The 15,956-nt window shown below is 40.5% G+C and overlaps 2 protein-coding genes across 3 annotated transcripts in view; both read right to left on the bottom strand.

Moving 5' to 3' along the window:
• LOC130156659 (selenoprotein Pb-like) overlaps window positions 1-6,593 on the bottom strand; it is a 38,816-nt gene extending 32,223 nt beyond the window's left edge. The window contains exon 1 of the mRNA XM_056355255.1: window positions 6,581-6,593. The gene's annotated coding sequence lies outside the window, so the exon portion shown is untranslated. The remainder of the gene's footprint in view (window positions 1-6,580) is intronic.
• TESK2 (testis associated actin remodelling kinase 2) overlaps window positions 1-15,956 on the bottom strand; it is an 84,345-nt gene that overhangs the window by 13,142 nt on the left and 55,247 nt on the right. Inside the window, exons 5-6 of one of the 2 annotated variants that reach the window (XM_056355244.1) lie at window positions 11,474-11,620; window positions 953-1,035 (exon numbers count right to left, since the gene is read on the bottom strand). In XM_056355244.1, coding sequence (XP_056211219.1) covers window positions 953-1,035; window positions 11,474-11,620 — 230 coding nt within the window. The remainder of the gene's footprint in view (window positions 1-952; window positions 1,036-11,473; window positions 11,621-15,956) is intronic. The other variant, XM_056355245.1, reaches the window with a different exon arrangement.

Raw genomic sequence — 15,956 nt, 5'->3', positions numbered from 1 at the left:
CCACAGCAGCACACAAGATACACATTGGCTGTATTATCAGTAGTTTGGAAATTAAGATGTTCACTTTAATAAGTTTTTAGGTCAGTATTTCATCAATGTCAATGCAAGCCTTCAGACCTCCCAAGATACATGTTTAGGATGTGTAAAGTTTAAAGACAGTGCAGAGCTGAGATCTACTTTTACTGTTTCCTTTACAGTCAAAAGAGCTGGAAGGCTTTTATTTATTTTATGCAGAAGCACATTTCACAGTCAGAATACTCTGAAATACACAAGTCAATATACAAAGAGAACAATGACATCCTTGTCCTTGATCTCCCTAAAGGAGGAATGACAAAAGGACTATTTCCAATTGTGACAACAGCTTGTGACAGTCACCTATGCATTCCTCTAATGAGTTAAGATTATAATTTCATCCTAGGGAAAGCAAAATGGCGACCTACTGTTAGACAGTAATTTTAGTATCTCTTTATTATAAACCTGAATCTTAACAACTAACACAGAGGTTAAAGAAAATAATACTGGAATGCCACTGAATATTTTTTATGAAAATGGAAAGAAGCTAATTAAAGTTGTTTGGAATTATCAGAGGACATTTATTACAAAATCATCCCAATTCAGAATGCTGATTTTTCTGTTTGCTTTGTTGTGTGGTTTTTTGTTTCGGTGGGTTTTTTGGATTTTTTTTTAACTTAGAAGATCTACTAAAAAGCTGGAGTAAATCCTCTACTCAACTGGAGCATTTCTGAAGAATAAATGTCACCAACTAAATCTATCAAAATGGACAATATCAAAATTAAGGCTAGAGCGTTTTGGTCATCCAACCTGCAATTCTAGATGGAAGACTGAGGATATTTTTTGCTAATTTTGATTCAGCATGCAACAATAGCCTCAGTGATCCTTCTGGCCTGCAATCACACTGCAACTCTTGCTGTATTTTGATTAGTTCACGTACCTGTGATCAGGAATTTTCTCTGCTAAACCGAAGTCTCCCACTATTGCTGAGTATCCGTTCTCATCATGTTTTATTAAGCAGTTCTGGGAACAAATCAAAAATAATAATTAAAAAAACAACAACAAAAAAAACCAAAACAAAAAAACCACCAGAAGAGTTATTGTCTGGGAATTTAATCCCTATACCATTTGTTTATTTATTTTTAATCTGGAACTAGACTAAAAGATACTGTTTGGAAGACATTCATCTATGGGAAGCTTTTCTCTGAAAGAAACCACCTTTTCCCCTACCCTTCCCCCTGCAAAATCACATGTCTGTCAAACTTAAGATGCTGCAAACAGCCTTACCCTTAGTTAATAAACCACTTAAAAACTTGCTGAGAAAGCAAGCAGCCACAGGCAGCACATACCCAGCTAGGTTCTAGCAAAAATTGAGATGATTTAGCTCCCTTACTGCTCAAGTATTTGATACATGCTGTTCACCATGACACCTTAACTTTTGCCTTTACTATTTGCCTGTACCTGACCAGCATACAAGAACAAAGCAGACTCTAAATGCCTTTGTATATTTTGTTGCATTAACTACTGAAAAGAAACTCACTACTTTGCAGTAATTTCCATCAGAAAATACAAGATGCGACAAAGTTATATGTACTTTTAAAGTCTCAAGTAAAATTCTTTATTCTACAGTACATTGTAAAACATGATTTAAGGGAAAAGGCTAATAAGGAAAAGCTGTCAACCCTTTCCTTTCAGAGGTGCCCTCCAGTGTCAGGAGGGAGAGCAATTTAAGGACACACACAGATCATTCTGGTCTGGCTACTGTATCACATCACACACAAGGTATTACAGATTTATTTTTGTTATTTATTTACAATTCTGAGAAATATGCTTTGATCATTCCAGTACCACATCTTTTCCCTTCTCACCAAACTAATTGATAGCTGACTTCCCTACGTGGGTTTTTTTTCTGTCCTGCAATAGGTGGAGCAAGGCAGATAATTCATTCCGTTAGCACACGCCTTGCTCTGTATCCTTCTGCAGGCAGTACAATAGCAGCGACAGGCAGCAAAACCACTGCCGACTCCTACAGAGTGGTACCCTGCATTAATTAGCTAAACAGCAGGAAACACTTTCTAGCTTTATTGTGCTTGGATGTACAAAAGCCCCTTGCTGTCCCCAGAGCATTAGCTTGCCTGTATAATGCAACTATCAAGAAAAGCGAGTCCCTTGTCTAAAAGATCAAGTTCAGGTCATCGCTGTTTACATTATTCAGGGATGACTCTGGCTCAGGCCATGAAGTGAGTTTTCTTTCTGCCAATTAAAAGGTTAAGCAAGCCACTCCTGCAATCATGTAAAGAACATGCAATGCCAGCCTCTTGAACACAGGCCAGGCTCCTGAGATTCAAAGTTTTATTTGTTTAGCATGACTCGAGCATAAGTACAGTTAGTTTGGAGATTCATAAACATGTACAAAGTTAAATCAACTATGCTTGCCCAAAGAGCTGCAAAGCTTCTCAGTTATGGCCTTTGTTATCTTTTATCAAAGAGCACATTCATTCAGCTTGCCTCTGTTTAAATATTTGGTAAGTGGACTTACAACTGAGAAGGATAAAACTTTTCTGAAAAATCTTAGTGATTCAGACAAGTGGAATTTCATTGTGTACCACACAGAAACAAGTCCATGAGGACACCAGAGATTTTGCAGTGTACAAGAATGCTGACACTACTTCATGCAGCAAAATATCAGGTTATTTTCTGCCATAAATTTCTTAGCAATTAAAGATTATTCGTAATTTGACATTAAAAAAATAACCAAACTATACGATTCATAAAAGAACAAGTTTTAAAATCTAGATTTCCTTCTTGCATTACCTTTGACTATTTACATTTTGTTCATTTTGAGTAGCAAAACTGCAGTAGTCCATTTTGCCTTCTGGGTTTTTTTGATTAGGGTTATTCTCCAATAAACCCTGGTCTCTAAAATTTCAAAAGAACACTTAAATCCAGACTAAGAACAATTTTCAGCGTAACAAAAAACTGTAGAAACATTGCTACTGACCTTAATATCTGCAATAATTTACAGGAATGCTTTGATACCAAAAGGAGACTGAAACACAACATCATCCTCAAAGCAAATTTTCCTTCAGCTTCTTACCAGTATATGACCACATTCCATTAGACAGCAATACATCACCAGCTGAACATGAACAATCTTACCCCCCACCAAGCCTCAGGCAGTCCCAGCTCTCAGGTACAGCACTCAACTATTATACGAGTAGATTATTCCTAGATAAATCATAAATTAAGCCAATGGCGCATCCCGTCTAGCTGCCAAGTAATGCTACTTGACAGCTCTGAGCTCCTTCCCAGATGAGCATGAGCTGCCTGCAGCAAAGCAAGGTTCCCTTTCAGTGCAGACCTTTCGAGAAACCAAACAGAGCAGACACCCCACTGCTGTGGGGTCCAGAGGTCCTGCAGGAGAGGCCAGTACACCATGGCAAGGGGGGAAAGCAGAGGGCAACATTTCTGCTATAAAATGCTGATGAATTGTTCTGTTGTGGTGGGCTGCACAATGTTAAATGACAAAGAAGGCGGCTAAACTATTCTCTCTCATTAGTGGAAGCTTGTCTTTTGTCTGCATATGAAGAAGTGCTGAGTGTGAATTTAAACCCAGTAGAGAGTGACTTTTTTATTCACACTTAAATCAGCCATGGGCAGGCGACATGTGCCAGACAAAAAAATGCCAGCGTCACTACAAATGTTCACTGTAGTGAAACTAAACTGATTTAATTCAAATGGTGCAAATTTATGTAGCTAAGCACCAATTTCCTGGAACCCAGAAAAGACTGAAGCCTACTCCTACCAAAACGAGTAGTAAACCCCTTCCATGGATACTAGGGTGGTCAGATGTCACCTTTCAAGCCTGTACTGCTCATTCAGGGTGGTTTTGCAGATGGTGATGCTTCATTCTGTGCTGAGGTTCCCCAAGTGCTCAAGGCCAACATCCAGCACCACCATATTCCAATTCCACCCTTCCCACCCCAGTAAAGCGGTTACACAACACTGCACCAAATCCACAGCACGGATAATTCAGTTACCAGATTTAAGATGCAATTCATAAAAAGGTGACTTAAGACACCTCACAGGAACTGGTAGTTCACATACACTCAGTGAAAGACTTTTCTAAGCATTCACATTCTACTGCCAAGATAAATCAGGATCAAAAAAGGGACAAAGCTTCATTAGGGACTAAAAGGTTAAAAAGAGCTTTTACATTTAAGCTAGAGGTGGTAGCTTAGTAGGAAAAGTACCATACCGCATACTGCACTGTTTCTTCTGACAATGATACTTCTCAGTTTCTACAAAAAAGAAACTACGTCTATCAATTTGGTATGAAGAAGTTTCATTAATGGATTTTGGCACAGAGACACAAGAGTTCAAATCCACCTCTAGTGCAAAGAGCCTCTCAGGAACTGCCTATAAGATGAAATGCCAAGCAGCCTTTCAACATGGGCTTTAGGAATACACTTTCAACTTACTATTGCACTAATTGTATAAGCTGCAAAGCAATGAAACATGATGACCTTCCCAAGCTTTCTTTTTGGGACCTCTACAGACAGAGATGTTCTTTCCTTTGTCAGCTCCCATGTTCAAAAAGGACAGTATTTGACTTCAGTTGGGTTCTTGAGGGTTTTTCTCCCCTGAAATGGGGACCCCATCAGTCCTTTCTAAGGCAGTGTCTTAATAGAAGCAAGGCGCTATTACATGAGCCTTGTACATGAGCCCTAAAGAGTTAACAGAGCTGTTTATGCAGAGACAGATGTGAAAGAACATAAAGCCCCCTTTGTGTGTAACAGGAGCTTAACATCTGCTTTGCACAGCATAATCCTACTAAGATGAATGCAATATTCTATTCTCCCTTTTACATAAACAAAAATGAAAATAGACTCAAGAGTTTGAGTTAAAAATAAGTTGCTTAGATAAAGAAACCCCATCGTTTTATTTTACAATATGACATACAAGCTCAACTCCTCAGAGATTTTACTGCACTCCAGAAAACACAGGAATGCTACTGCAGAACCCTCTGATGACCGTTACCGAACTAAAATACTTAAAGGCCAATAAGATGTATCAGTTGTTTTTGAAGTGCTATCCCCTAGGAGAAACACCATTGACAATTAAATGTACAACAGAAAGTTTACAATACTAGATACTTTTTGAAACTACAACCATTATGTTTAGGGAATGGGCTCCATTTGGGTCCCAAGGTACCAGTAACAGTTTAGTATTGTGACTGTCATTGGAAACAAACATCTGTGACAGCTAATTTTTACAGTGCAAGGCCTCCCCTGCAGTGCAAAATACCCAGGCAAGAGCTTGCTCTAGCACAAAGATGACCTTACAACCACAGCAGCAAGTATGAGCCTCACCAGACAAAAGTTCTGTTCATTGCCTGGGTTTTATTTTGTGTTAAACAAGCAAACAGCATACAAGGTAGGAAGTCAGGGTATGTCACTTTCAAGCCCAAAGGCAGTGAATTTATGTTACATCAGATAATCCACAGTAATTGCTTACATGCATGATTCCATCCCATAGTAACTGAGACTACTCCTCTCGATGAAAGAACGGTGAGCCATTACACATTTACTGTGAAGTCAAAACAGATGTTGGCAAGAATACACACACGTACGCATGTGTGTGTATATATCCATCTATATACCCAGAGATTAGAATTTCTTCATAGATTTTATCATCAATAGAGCTCACAATGTTCCCTAGAGCTGCTCACAACCTACTATTGATTGTAAGACCTTGTTTTCAATTGGACATAATTCTGCAAATCTAGAAGGCATTGGGGGGGGAGTTACCTCTGTTTTTAATCAAGAGCTTTGGTAAGACCCCAAAAGACAATGGGGTTTTGGAAAGGGGGGTATTCAGCTAAGACAGCTCAGCTGCTTGGGAGAACAAACTTAGAATACGTGTTGCAAGCAAATTTTGAAATAATGAAAATAAAAAAATCCTCAAAAACATTAGCCTATGGTCACACCAGATTTGGCACATTCTCAACTTGAAACATGACAAGATCTCTGTATCAGATGCACCTTTTGCCACCCCTACAAAAAGTAAACTAGGACAGGACACATGCTGTGTGAGGAATTTGGAAGAGTGAATAAGGTGACAAGACAGAGCAGGAGTCCAAGCTAGGGGCTGGCAGGCACAAGACCACATTCTGGAGCTAAATTATTGAGATGGGAAAAAAAACTGAAGACTATTACCAGGACATAAGAACTGCAGGCACAGCAAACAGGTGGTGGTGGTAGGGAAGCAGAGGTAGCCTGGAGCAGCAGAACAGGGGGAGAGCTAGAAATGGCTAAACATATACTGAAGACCAGAATGCAGAAAGATAGCTTGGATAAAGAATCAAGCAGAGGGTAACTGCAGTCAGCCAGACAAGGAGACTGAACAATAACGTTAAGGGTCAGGAACCAGGAGCAAAAGAAAGAGGAAAATCTTTGGAACAACGATGCAAAGTCTGACCAGAGGCTGGCATTGTATGCTAGTGGAAAGGACTGGACAGTCACAGAGTAGATACGATTGGTCTTGGAAAAAATGGGCAGATGTTTGCTTCTCACTGCCGAGGAATCTCTCTTGTTCCTCTATTCCTCCTCTGCAGCAAAAACAGGCAACATGTATTAGTAATACTAATTAACAGTAGCAATAGGTACTAATTAAAAAGACTTCACGTATTAGTTTTATATTAATTAAAGCAGCAGACACCTCTGCCATGAATCTCGAGCTTCTAACCCTGTAAATGAATTGCATAATGCCACTGGTTTTTTCCTTCCCCCCCCCCCCCCCGCCAAACTGGTAGGAAATTGCATACAACATACACTACATCAAATAATTAATATTGTACAAAAGACGGGATGTAAAACTACCTGTGAGAACTGTCATTCTTTCCCTTACACACACACATTCAGGTAAAGTCCTTAATTACATGATCACACAGTTTCCCACCTGCAACCCATGTCTTTTAGTGCACGCAATGGATTCACACTGACAGTGAATTGGGGCTGTACATAAAACACTTGGACCACTATTTTTAGTAATCTGGCCACTCCTTTGGCACAGAAACAGTAGGGTGAAAGAAAGGCTGCGAAGAGATGAAAAGGAAAGCCTGGGCTGGAAATGATGGTCTTCTGTCTTGTAGTTAAAGACTACTACAATGTCATCCCAGGATCTGGATCCTGGCCTTCCTCAGCATCACAGGAGGATTCTGTGACAAGGAAGTCAGTTTAACAAAATCTTTCAGAGATTGCTGCTAATCTTGTGCTTTCTCTGCCTCCAGAGGTCAAACCTGACTATTTTATAAGAGCTGTAATGCTTCCAACTGCCTCTGAGGTCAGTGAACATATACTGCCTTGAACTTAAACATCTGTAGAATGCCAAATACTCCAAAGTAAGTCTTAAAACACATATCAAATATTCACCGATATTCTTGCTTTTAATCTGTTCTGATAAGGCCGAGTTCATTCATCTCCCTAATCTCTGAGATAACGTAAGAATAAATTCACTGATATTAGGGCAGCCACAGGTATAAGCTGCCAAGAAAATCAACAGTGCTTCCAGAGCAGGGTTTGAATGTAATGCAAATACAGTGTAAACAAGTTGCTGAAGGAACCCTCTGTGTAGTAGTAAAATAGTTGTTTTGAGGGGTGAGTTACAAAAGGATTTGCTATAGTCTTTTTGCAGGCTGGACACTCCTTCCCTGTGCCTTCCCAAACACTATTATTTCAACTGTAGGTAACAACAGACAGAATGTTGCAAAAACAAGTCAGATTAAGAAAAACTTTACCACAATCCACTGGCTCCTGTTGAAACACTTCCAAGGTTTCACATTATGATTTCTGTTTTAATGACTGCATCTTCTATGACTAAGACTTCCAGAGTTAAAATTCATAACCAGAGCTCCTTGAGAATCACAGGAAGATGAAGAAAATTCTCACAATTCCAGGATGCAAATTCTCCTTGTGCACATTACAATGAGCCCCACATAAAAAACAATTCACAGGGCTTGCAATGATATGGATAGGGGACAGGTAATGAGCCAGCAAGGCTGGCTGTCATAACCCATCTATGGCTTAACCTCTGCGTAAATCTCTTTATGTCAAAAGTGAGCACATGGCAGTTACTGGCTTACAAAATGTACAACTCACCCTGCCCACACATCTACTATCTGCAGGCTGGAAACAGCTCATCTGACCACTTTTATCTTCTGACAGTTAGGCTGCTGCTGTCGGTCAGGGTAGATCAGCCTGGTCAGCTACAGCAGTAGCCCAGAGCCCAAGGACCGAGCTGCTCACGACACAAGTACTGGCTGGCTGGGCAGCACACTCTCTTCTAACAAACACTGCCTCTCTGACAGAAGGGCAGCAGGAAAGGCCCTAGTGGGATGTCAGGGCTGACATCCCCCGTGGGTTGTCACATCGACTATAATGACCTACATCTTCTCTACCACTCTCCCCTCTGGCTTTCTGCAGTATCATCGCTGTTCTGCTACTCTCTACACAGTGCGATCAGGAAAAGAGATCACCCTGCTGTATACTAATTGTCAAAACCACTTATTTTTCAGTCTTGGATTGGCAGGGGACAAGAACTTTTCCTTCTAAGTTTGTACACATCCAGTACATAGACACATATAATGCTACTCGCAGAGCAAGACAGCTCTGCTGCCATAACCGACAGAATAAGCTTCATGTACTTGCGCCACCTGTTCCAGGAAGCTGCAGGAATTAGAGGCTTACCAGAAACAGAAGAAAGGCAGAAGTACAGGTCTAAATTAATCCCAAATATTCCTCTAATATAAATTTTATTACACAGATTAATTTGCAGTGTTCAGTGTAATAGGTAAAGCATGGAGACATTCCTGCACAGAAAGGCTTGGCTTCATTCTGCTCATACTTCATTCAAGGCCAGCAAGTTTCTTAGAAAAGTACCTCAGCTCTCCCATCCCGCAAATTCAATCTGTGTTCTGACTTTTTCAGACATCTAAATCCTTGGTTTTGCCTTCATTCTATTAATAACGCCATCACATCCATTCCTGAAGTTTACCGAAGAAAGGACAACATAGAAAAGTATTGAATCTGCTCTGGTTCAGGCCAAATCTCAAGCTCTCTCCCAAGGAAGAAGCCCATCACATCTTTCTTCAGCTTGCTCACACGTTGACTAGTAAGAAAGATTACTCATCCCACCACCAGTACAAACCTGGCAAAATACAAGGCATGTCCTCAAACAGTAGCCTAAAGCCACAGTCTGAGAGCTGAACATTTTGGTGACAGGTTTTTGATATGGTTATTATCCTAATTCTTTTGCTTTGGAACAAAGTGACTTCTTTAAAACTTAGGCAGCCAGCAGGGAAAACATCTACCTAAAAAGGATAGTATTTTGCCCAACAGATTTAATTTTAAAGTACATTTCATCAATACAGTAATAAAATTCACAAGTACCCCGACATTTAAGGCCAGGTGTTTCACCTACTTACCTTCCCAAACAGAACAAGCAAGTGCATACATCACCTCAACAAATTTAAAAAATTAAATTTAAATAAAATCCAAAGCAAAACAATGATGCAAGAAACTTGAAAATAAAAAATATAGCTGATGAGTTAAACTTTTATCCTGACAGCTGCCAGTGTGACCCACACAGATACTATAACTTTCATATTAAGAACCATCCAAATACAGCACAACTGCTAGTAAGTTCTTTGGGTTTGGTTTGGTTTGTTGTTTTTAAATAGCCCTTACTACTTCCTGTGGCCACCGATGAGTTTGCTATTGCAGTGAAATCATGCACTCCTCCCAGCGGGTGGGTTTTCTAAACAATTGACATTCAACAATAGATAACATTGAAGCAGTGGTAGGGCAGCTCCAGAGAATGACATACAGTTATGTAAAGTTTTGAACAAAGGCATTCACAGATGTCTCAGGAAATGGATTTTCATATGACTAGCCATCACAGTACGTTAAGATAAATGCTGCAGGCACAGAGTTCTCCTTAGTTACTTTGATTCCTTGCAGTAACTCCACTTCCCCACTCTTAGATGTACTAATACATCCTGAACTGGAAAAAAAAAAAGGGGGGTGGGGGAGGCGGGATGGGATGGACAGAACAACACTAAGTTATCTTTTCAGGGCTTTTTATGCATCTGTTATCTCCAAACCCCAAAGTGACTGAAATGGAGCTTTCTGAGTGTATCATGTCAAAGTGACGTGACTCCAAGTCTGAGCATTTTTCATAAATTTGATATTCTTCCCTGCAGAATTCAGCACCTTTCACTTGAATGGACACCCAAGGAAATATTTTATGACTTCACTGAAATATTTCTTTTACCTACTAGTTGAATATTTTTTTTCACCTTAGCTAAACCACATTCTTCATCTATTTAACACTGCACTCAGGTAGCTTTAAAAAAAAAAACAAACCTAAAACTGGATGGCAGACTAGTAGTCACACAGTTGCAAATATGATATGCCATGTCTTTATTTTTAACAGCCGTTTCTTATCTTTAAAAAATAGTTCCTTCTAGGCTACTACAACATTCTTCAATCAAAAGTATCCAGAAGTGACATGATGAAGATGTCTTGAACAGTTTTGGAGTATTTTGATGTTGCAAGTCTCCATTGAGCTTAAACTAGCTCATTAGCTCCAGACAACAGGACAGACAGGACAGCAAAGCCCTGGGCACACGCTGCAATGGATGGCAAGACCCAGTGTGAATATTGGGGATACCTGTCCAGAGAGCTGAGTGCTCAGTATTTCTAGCTGAGCTTGAATTAGCTAGCTACTTCAGCCAACTAAATTTATACAAATTGTCATCAAAGCAGTTTGAAAAAAAAATATATAGTATTCATGTCCACTGAAAACTTTGCCACTGAAATATCATTCTGGAGGAAACTGAAATTTGAAAATTTTAGGTAAACCGTTCTGATCTCACTGACTTTAGAAATGAAAGAAATATAAATCAGGATTGTGGACAACACTTAATGCTGAATTCATATTGAAAGGTCACTCTTCCTGCAAAGGATTTTTTAAATACATGGGGGAACAAAACCAACAAGGAGATTTTAAAGTACGTTTGTAATAATCTCCTCAATCTGGGTTCTTTATATGACTGACCTGTTCCAAATGTTAGATTGTTATGCATAATTATCCAGGGATTTAAATACTTTACTGAAACATAACTCAGAACTAAAAAACTGCAGCTGCTTTCTGAGAAATCCTAATCTGATTTTATTTAAGGAGTGACCTTCCTTCAGAATCGTTATTTCTCCAGTTCCCATACAAACTATCAACATGTTTTGAGAAAAGTTTTAATCCTACAAACTGTGTTTCAATTAATTTCTCAAAATATTTTAGATCATACCTTACAAAACAGCTGTTCTCTGCTGGAAGGAGAAGGAACCAAACAACCACTTATAGTACCTTCATTAAAACCTTCCCTTAATTTTATAAACAGTACCTTGGATGTAAGGTCTCGGTGGAAAATGCCTTTATAGTGAAGATAACTGATTCCCATAGCAATGTCATATGCCAGTTTCACCCTCACTGTCCAGGGCAGATGTTGGTTACTGTCTAATAGCTGCTCCAGGTTACCACAGTTGATGTACTGAAAAGACAAAGCAACATTTGTGATGAATTATTTAACTTTACGTATTGTCAGAAACGTAAAATTTATCAGTACAAAGTGTCCTCGGCTCAGCTACACATTAAAAACTTTTTTTTTCATAAGGGCTAGGCAGGCACAGAGTTCGCAGCTCAAGAGAGGCTTCTTGAGCTTCATCACCTATACCAATGGCATTTACATTAAAGATGCGTGCAACAGACACCAGCAAATTAACTCCAAGGCATTTAAACAGACCCTTCAGAAACACCTACAATATAATAGCACCCTCTCATTTCAGTGTGAGGAAAATAAAGGCAAGAAGAATGAAGAGCTGGCTCTCATACAGAGTAAGTCAATAAAGAGAGGGCTGAGTATCCAAGTGTAGGTCACAGAGCCTGATCGAGTTCCCTGATATCAATTCCCTAAACTGAAGCAGCATCAAATAAAAATATTACAACATGTTGCTGTAAGTTACATTTTTGTAATGCTCTATCTACAGGTCCTAATCAGCAATCTGATTCGTACTGTGCTCAGTACCACATCAGCCCTGTCAAATGGTAGCCCCCATCAAAAGGAACCTACGTTAAGTATAAGAGAAATGCTACAATAGACAGTGAAACAAAGCAGCACCCAAATGATGCTACATAGTATAACCCAGGGATAAGGGCATCCCTACTGCTCAGACGATCATTACAGCAACGCTGGGCTTATGCTTTATGTATAGACCCTTAATACAATAGCAGCTACACCATGTTTGAGTAGCTTCTTGTTTCACGCCCAGTCCCCTCACAAGCAACAATGCAAAAAAACCTAGCTAACTCCAGAAGGAAAACCTGGCAGTGACTCCTCTCAAGAAAATCCACGCGAAGCAGACAGGATAATTTTCTCCCAAGCCTGGTCTACGCTGTGGCAGGCTGCACTGGCTTTGCTCCTCCGTGCCATACAGTTCTCCAACTCTCTCTCTCTCAAGAGGCTTTGCACTTTCCTGTGTCATTCACCCAGATAAAACATGTGCCACCATTATCATGTTAAATCATAATTGCAGCTCTTATTATTTCAGAAACTTTGAACTTGCTTGTATTTTGTTGGGCTGCTTTGTGTCTTGGGCACTGGGGCACAAGGCCAATGTGAATCACGCACCGTGCGGGTGTAGCTTATCTCCTCAGACCATACATACAAACCAGACCACGAGCAAGTCTGGGGGTCATGGCTCACCTCCTGGATAGTCTACAAAACTCAGCTTCTTCCTTACAGTCAGGCCCTGTCTTCTGAGCTCATCAGTTAATTTTGAAAACAAGTTTTCAGCAGATACACAAGTTTCCCAGGTTACTATTTAATGAGGCTAAACTGTTCAGGCAGATGATGCACAAATTAATTTTAACTGTCAAAAAGCTTACTAGGAGGGGGCACCACAAATTGGCATGGGGCTCCGCTGCTCCCCTCAGCTACACTGCACATTCCTCGGGAACTGGGTTCATCCCAGCCCATGCACAGCAGCACATCTCACTGGCAGTCCAGGACACGACCCCTCTCCCCCTTCTCTCTCCATGGAAGATCTGGTGACTGCTGGACAAGCTGGGAGGTACCCGTGCAGCACATGGACACAGCAGGCACAAAGCACCCTCACCCTCAGCATTCGCTTCTTCTCCTTTTAAATACAAATCCTTGACCTGATCATGGTGCTGCACATCCACCCATTGTCCTCAAGCAACAATCAAGGCGAAGGGTGAGCACAAGAGTTACCTCTTTGCAATGTTCTTCAAAGAATGACAGACAATTAGCCCCTTATGAGCCAGATTTTAGGGCCAATATCAACTGCCTTCTCGTATCAAAGCAGGCAATCCCACAAAAGGTGCCTGGGTCTAGAACATACTCCAATATTTAGCAATTCCATGTTCTCATGACTTCTTCAAGATGCTGTTTCATATCTTTTGCATTGGACTAACCGCAGGAGAAAGAGCGCAATGATATACAGGAAAGGATTTAAAAATAAGATAATAAACAGAATGCTTCTCATATTGCCTATTTCTAGGCTAAACAGGCAAAAAGGATTTGTATTTCACAGTTAGGCAAGGAAAGCTCTTGAACTCTAGAGAGTAATCTGACTGACATTCTAAAATGCACTGTCCTGTTCTTCAGTAGTAAAATTTTCTATCATACTATTCTCTTTGGTGTTGAATTCAAGATAATTTTATTACTCAGAAATTTGTGCTTAGTGCATATAATTTTGCAAAATAAAATGCTCACAGGGCCCTCTCCAAAATCAAAGGCAAACAAGACTTAACACAGCAACAATAAAAATCAAACGTTTAGGACTGGTATAAGCCCAGGCACTGCAGCTGTGGGGGGAAGGGAGTTGATCAGATGACTACACTGGAAACTAGAAATTGCAGGCTGGTGCAAGCCAGAGGTCCAAAACAACCTGTCCCTTACGCTAGGAGTTTGTGTGTCAGGAGAGCAGAGAAGCTCTGGAACAGGTCACTCAGAGGCTATGCAATCTCCATCCTTGGAGATTTTCAAGACTCAACTACAACATTAAGTCAGGTTGGCTGCAACTCTGTGGAAACAATGCTGCTTTGTACTTTTCCAGCTTTGATCTTTCTTTCTCGTTTCTTTTATTTGAACCCCTAAGGGAGCTAGATGACCTTACAGAGCATTAAAATAAAACAAAAAAACAACCCACTGCTCAATGTAATTTGAATATTTATTTTTTTTTAAATCACAAGTTGTTAGCATGCTTAAGAAAAAAATGCTGAGTAAGTTTTCTTCATATGTATTCCCAGACTCCTTGGAAGAGTGTGAGCAGCACTTCTCATCCAGTTATGTTCAAATCAGAACATTAGTGACCAACCTGGAACAGAAGGCACTAAAGCACCTAGCTCAATAACCCAAATAGAAAGTGACACTTACCAATTATCTCAAACCATTTCACCTTTCTGACTGAGCAGTATACAGTGCAACCATACTTGAATGCATTGGTAGGAGAATGCAAGTGGGAAGGCAATCAATTGCTGGCCTGGCTTTCCATTTTGGTTAGGGTTACACTGTGCCATACCATGACAGTAATTGCTCCAGATATGCTAATAAAATACAGCAAGCTTCCAAGAAGAGTATTGACATACATACTGAAATGTGACAATAGTTAACTACTACTTTGAGCACGCTCATGCTTTCCTCTTCAGTCAGGTAGCCTACTGATTTGATCCACTGCTGCTGTATTAGTTAAGTGCATCTAATACATCTGTTCTCCCTGCGCCCTTCCAGTCAAATTGGCTTCCAGGATCATTCACCCATCTCAGCTGCAAGGACTGGATTCTAGCATTGGCTGGGTAAAAACCAACACACATAGGACACGAAGGGCTATGAAGATGATGAGGGGACTGGAGCATCTCTGATGAGGAAAAGTTGAGAGAGCTGGGCCTGTTTTGCCTGGAGAAGATTGAGAGGGGATCTTATAAATGCATATAAATATCTTAAGGGTGGGTGTCAAAAGGATGGGGCCAGACTCTTTTCAGGGGTGCCCAGTGACAGGACAAGAGGCAACAGGCATAAACTGGAACACAAAGTAAAGAAAAACTTTACTACGAGGGTGACAGAGCACTGGAACAGGCTGGCCAGAGAGGTTGTGGAGTCTCCTTCACTGTAAAGACTCAACACCCAAGTGGATGTGATCCTGTGCAACCTGCTCTAGGTGAACCTGCTTTATCAGGGGGAGTGGGCTAGATGATCTCCAGTGGTCCCTTCCAACCCCAATCACGTGATTCTGTGGCACCACATGCATGAGCTGCAAGAGCAAGAATCAAACCTGCCTCTAGCACATACATAAAACCCACTAGACCTCCTATACGAAACTGCCACCTGGCAAGTGCTCAGACCTCATTTACTGGAGATGTGAGTTCTGGTTTTGGCTCTCACTTCTAGTATACTTCGGTGAAGCACAGCAGGCTAATCATCAAGTGAACAACTGAACTAAGATTTTCCTATAGACTTCTTGAAGACTCTAGTTGATCTCCGATTTTAGCTGGCCAGCAGGTAATATTTGCACATAGAGTCCTGAATTGTCCCCAAGGCAAGCACCACACAGAGGTCAGTGCTCCCTCAGTGTCACATCAGTAATCCAATTCTTCCAGTCATTCAGGCTGATAATGCAAAAGCCAGCCTGATGGCCTATTTATTTTTCAGAGTCCTTGAACAATGCCTTTTTGGAATAGACGCAAAATTATGGACATTATTTCCTAATTGCCAAAGCAACTGAAAGAAAAATATTGTTCTCAAGCTCTTACTGGCACAAACCAGCTGTGTGTGGTAAGAATATCCTAAAGGACAGCAAGTGCACCTC

The sequence above is a fragment of the Falco biarmicus genome, chromosome 11 (genome assembly GCF_023638135.1).
Source record: "Falco biarmicus isolate bFalBia1 chromosome 11, bFalBia1.pri, whole genome shotgun sequence".
Taxonomy (NCBI): Eukaryota; Metazoa; Chordata; class Aves; order Falconiformes; family Falconidae; genus Falco; species Falco biarmicus.
The sequence above is the reverse complement of the archived record's forward strand: the minus strand, read 5'-3'. Positions and strand labels throughout refer to the sequence as shown.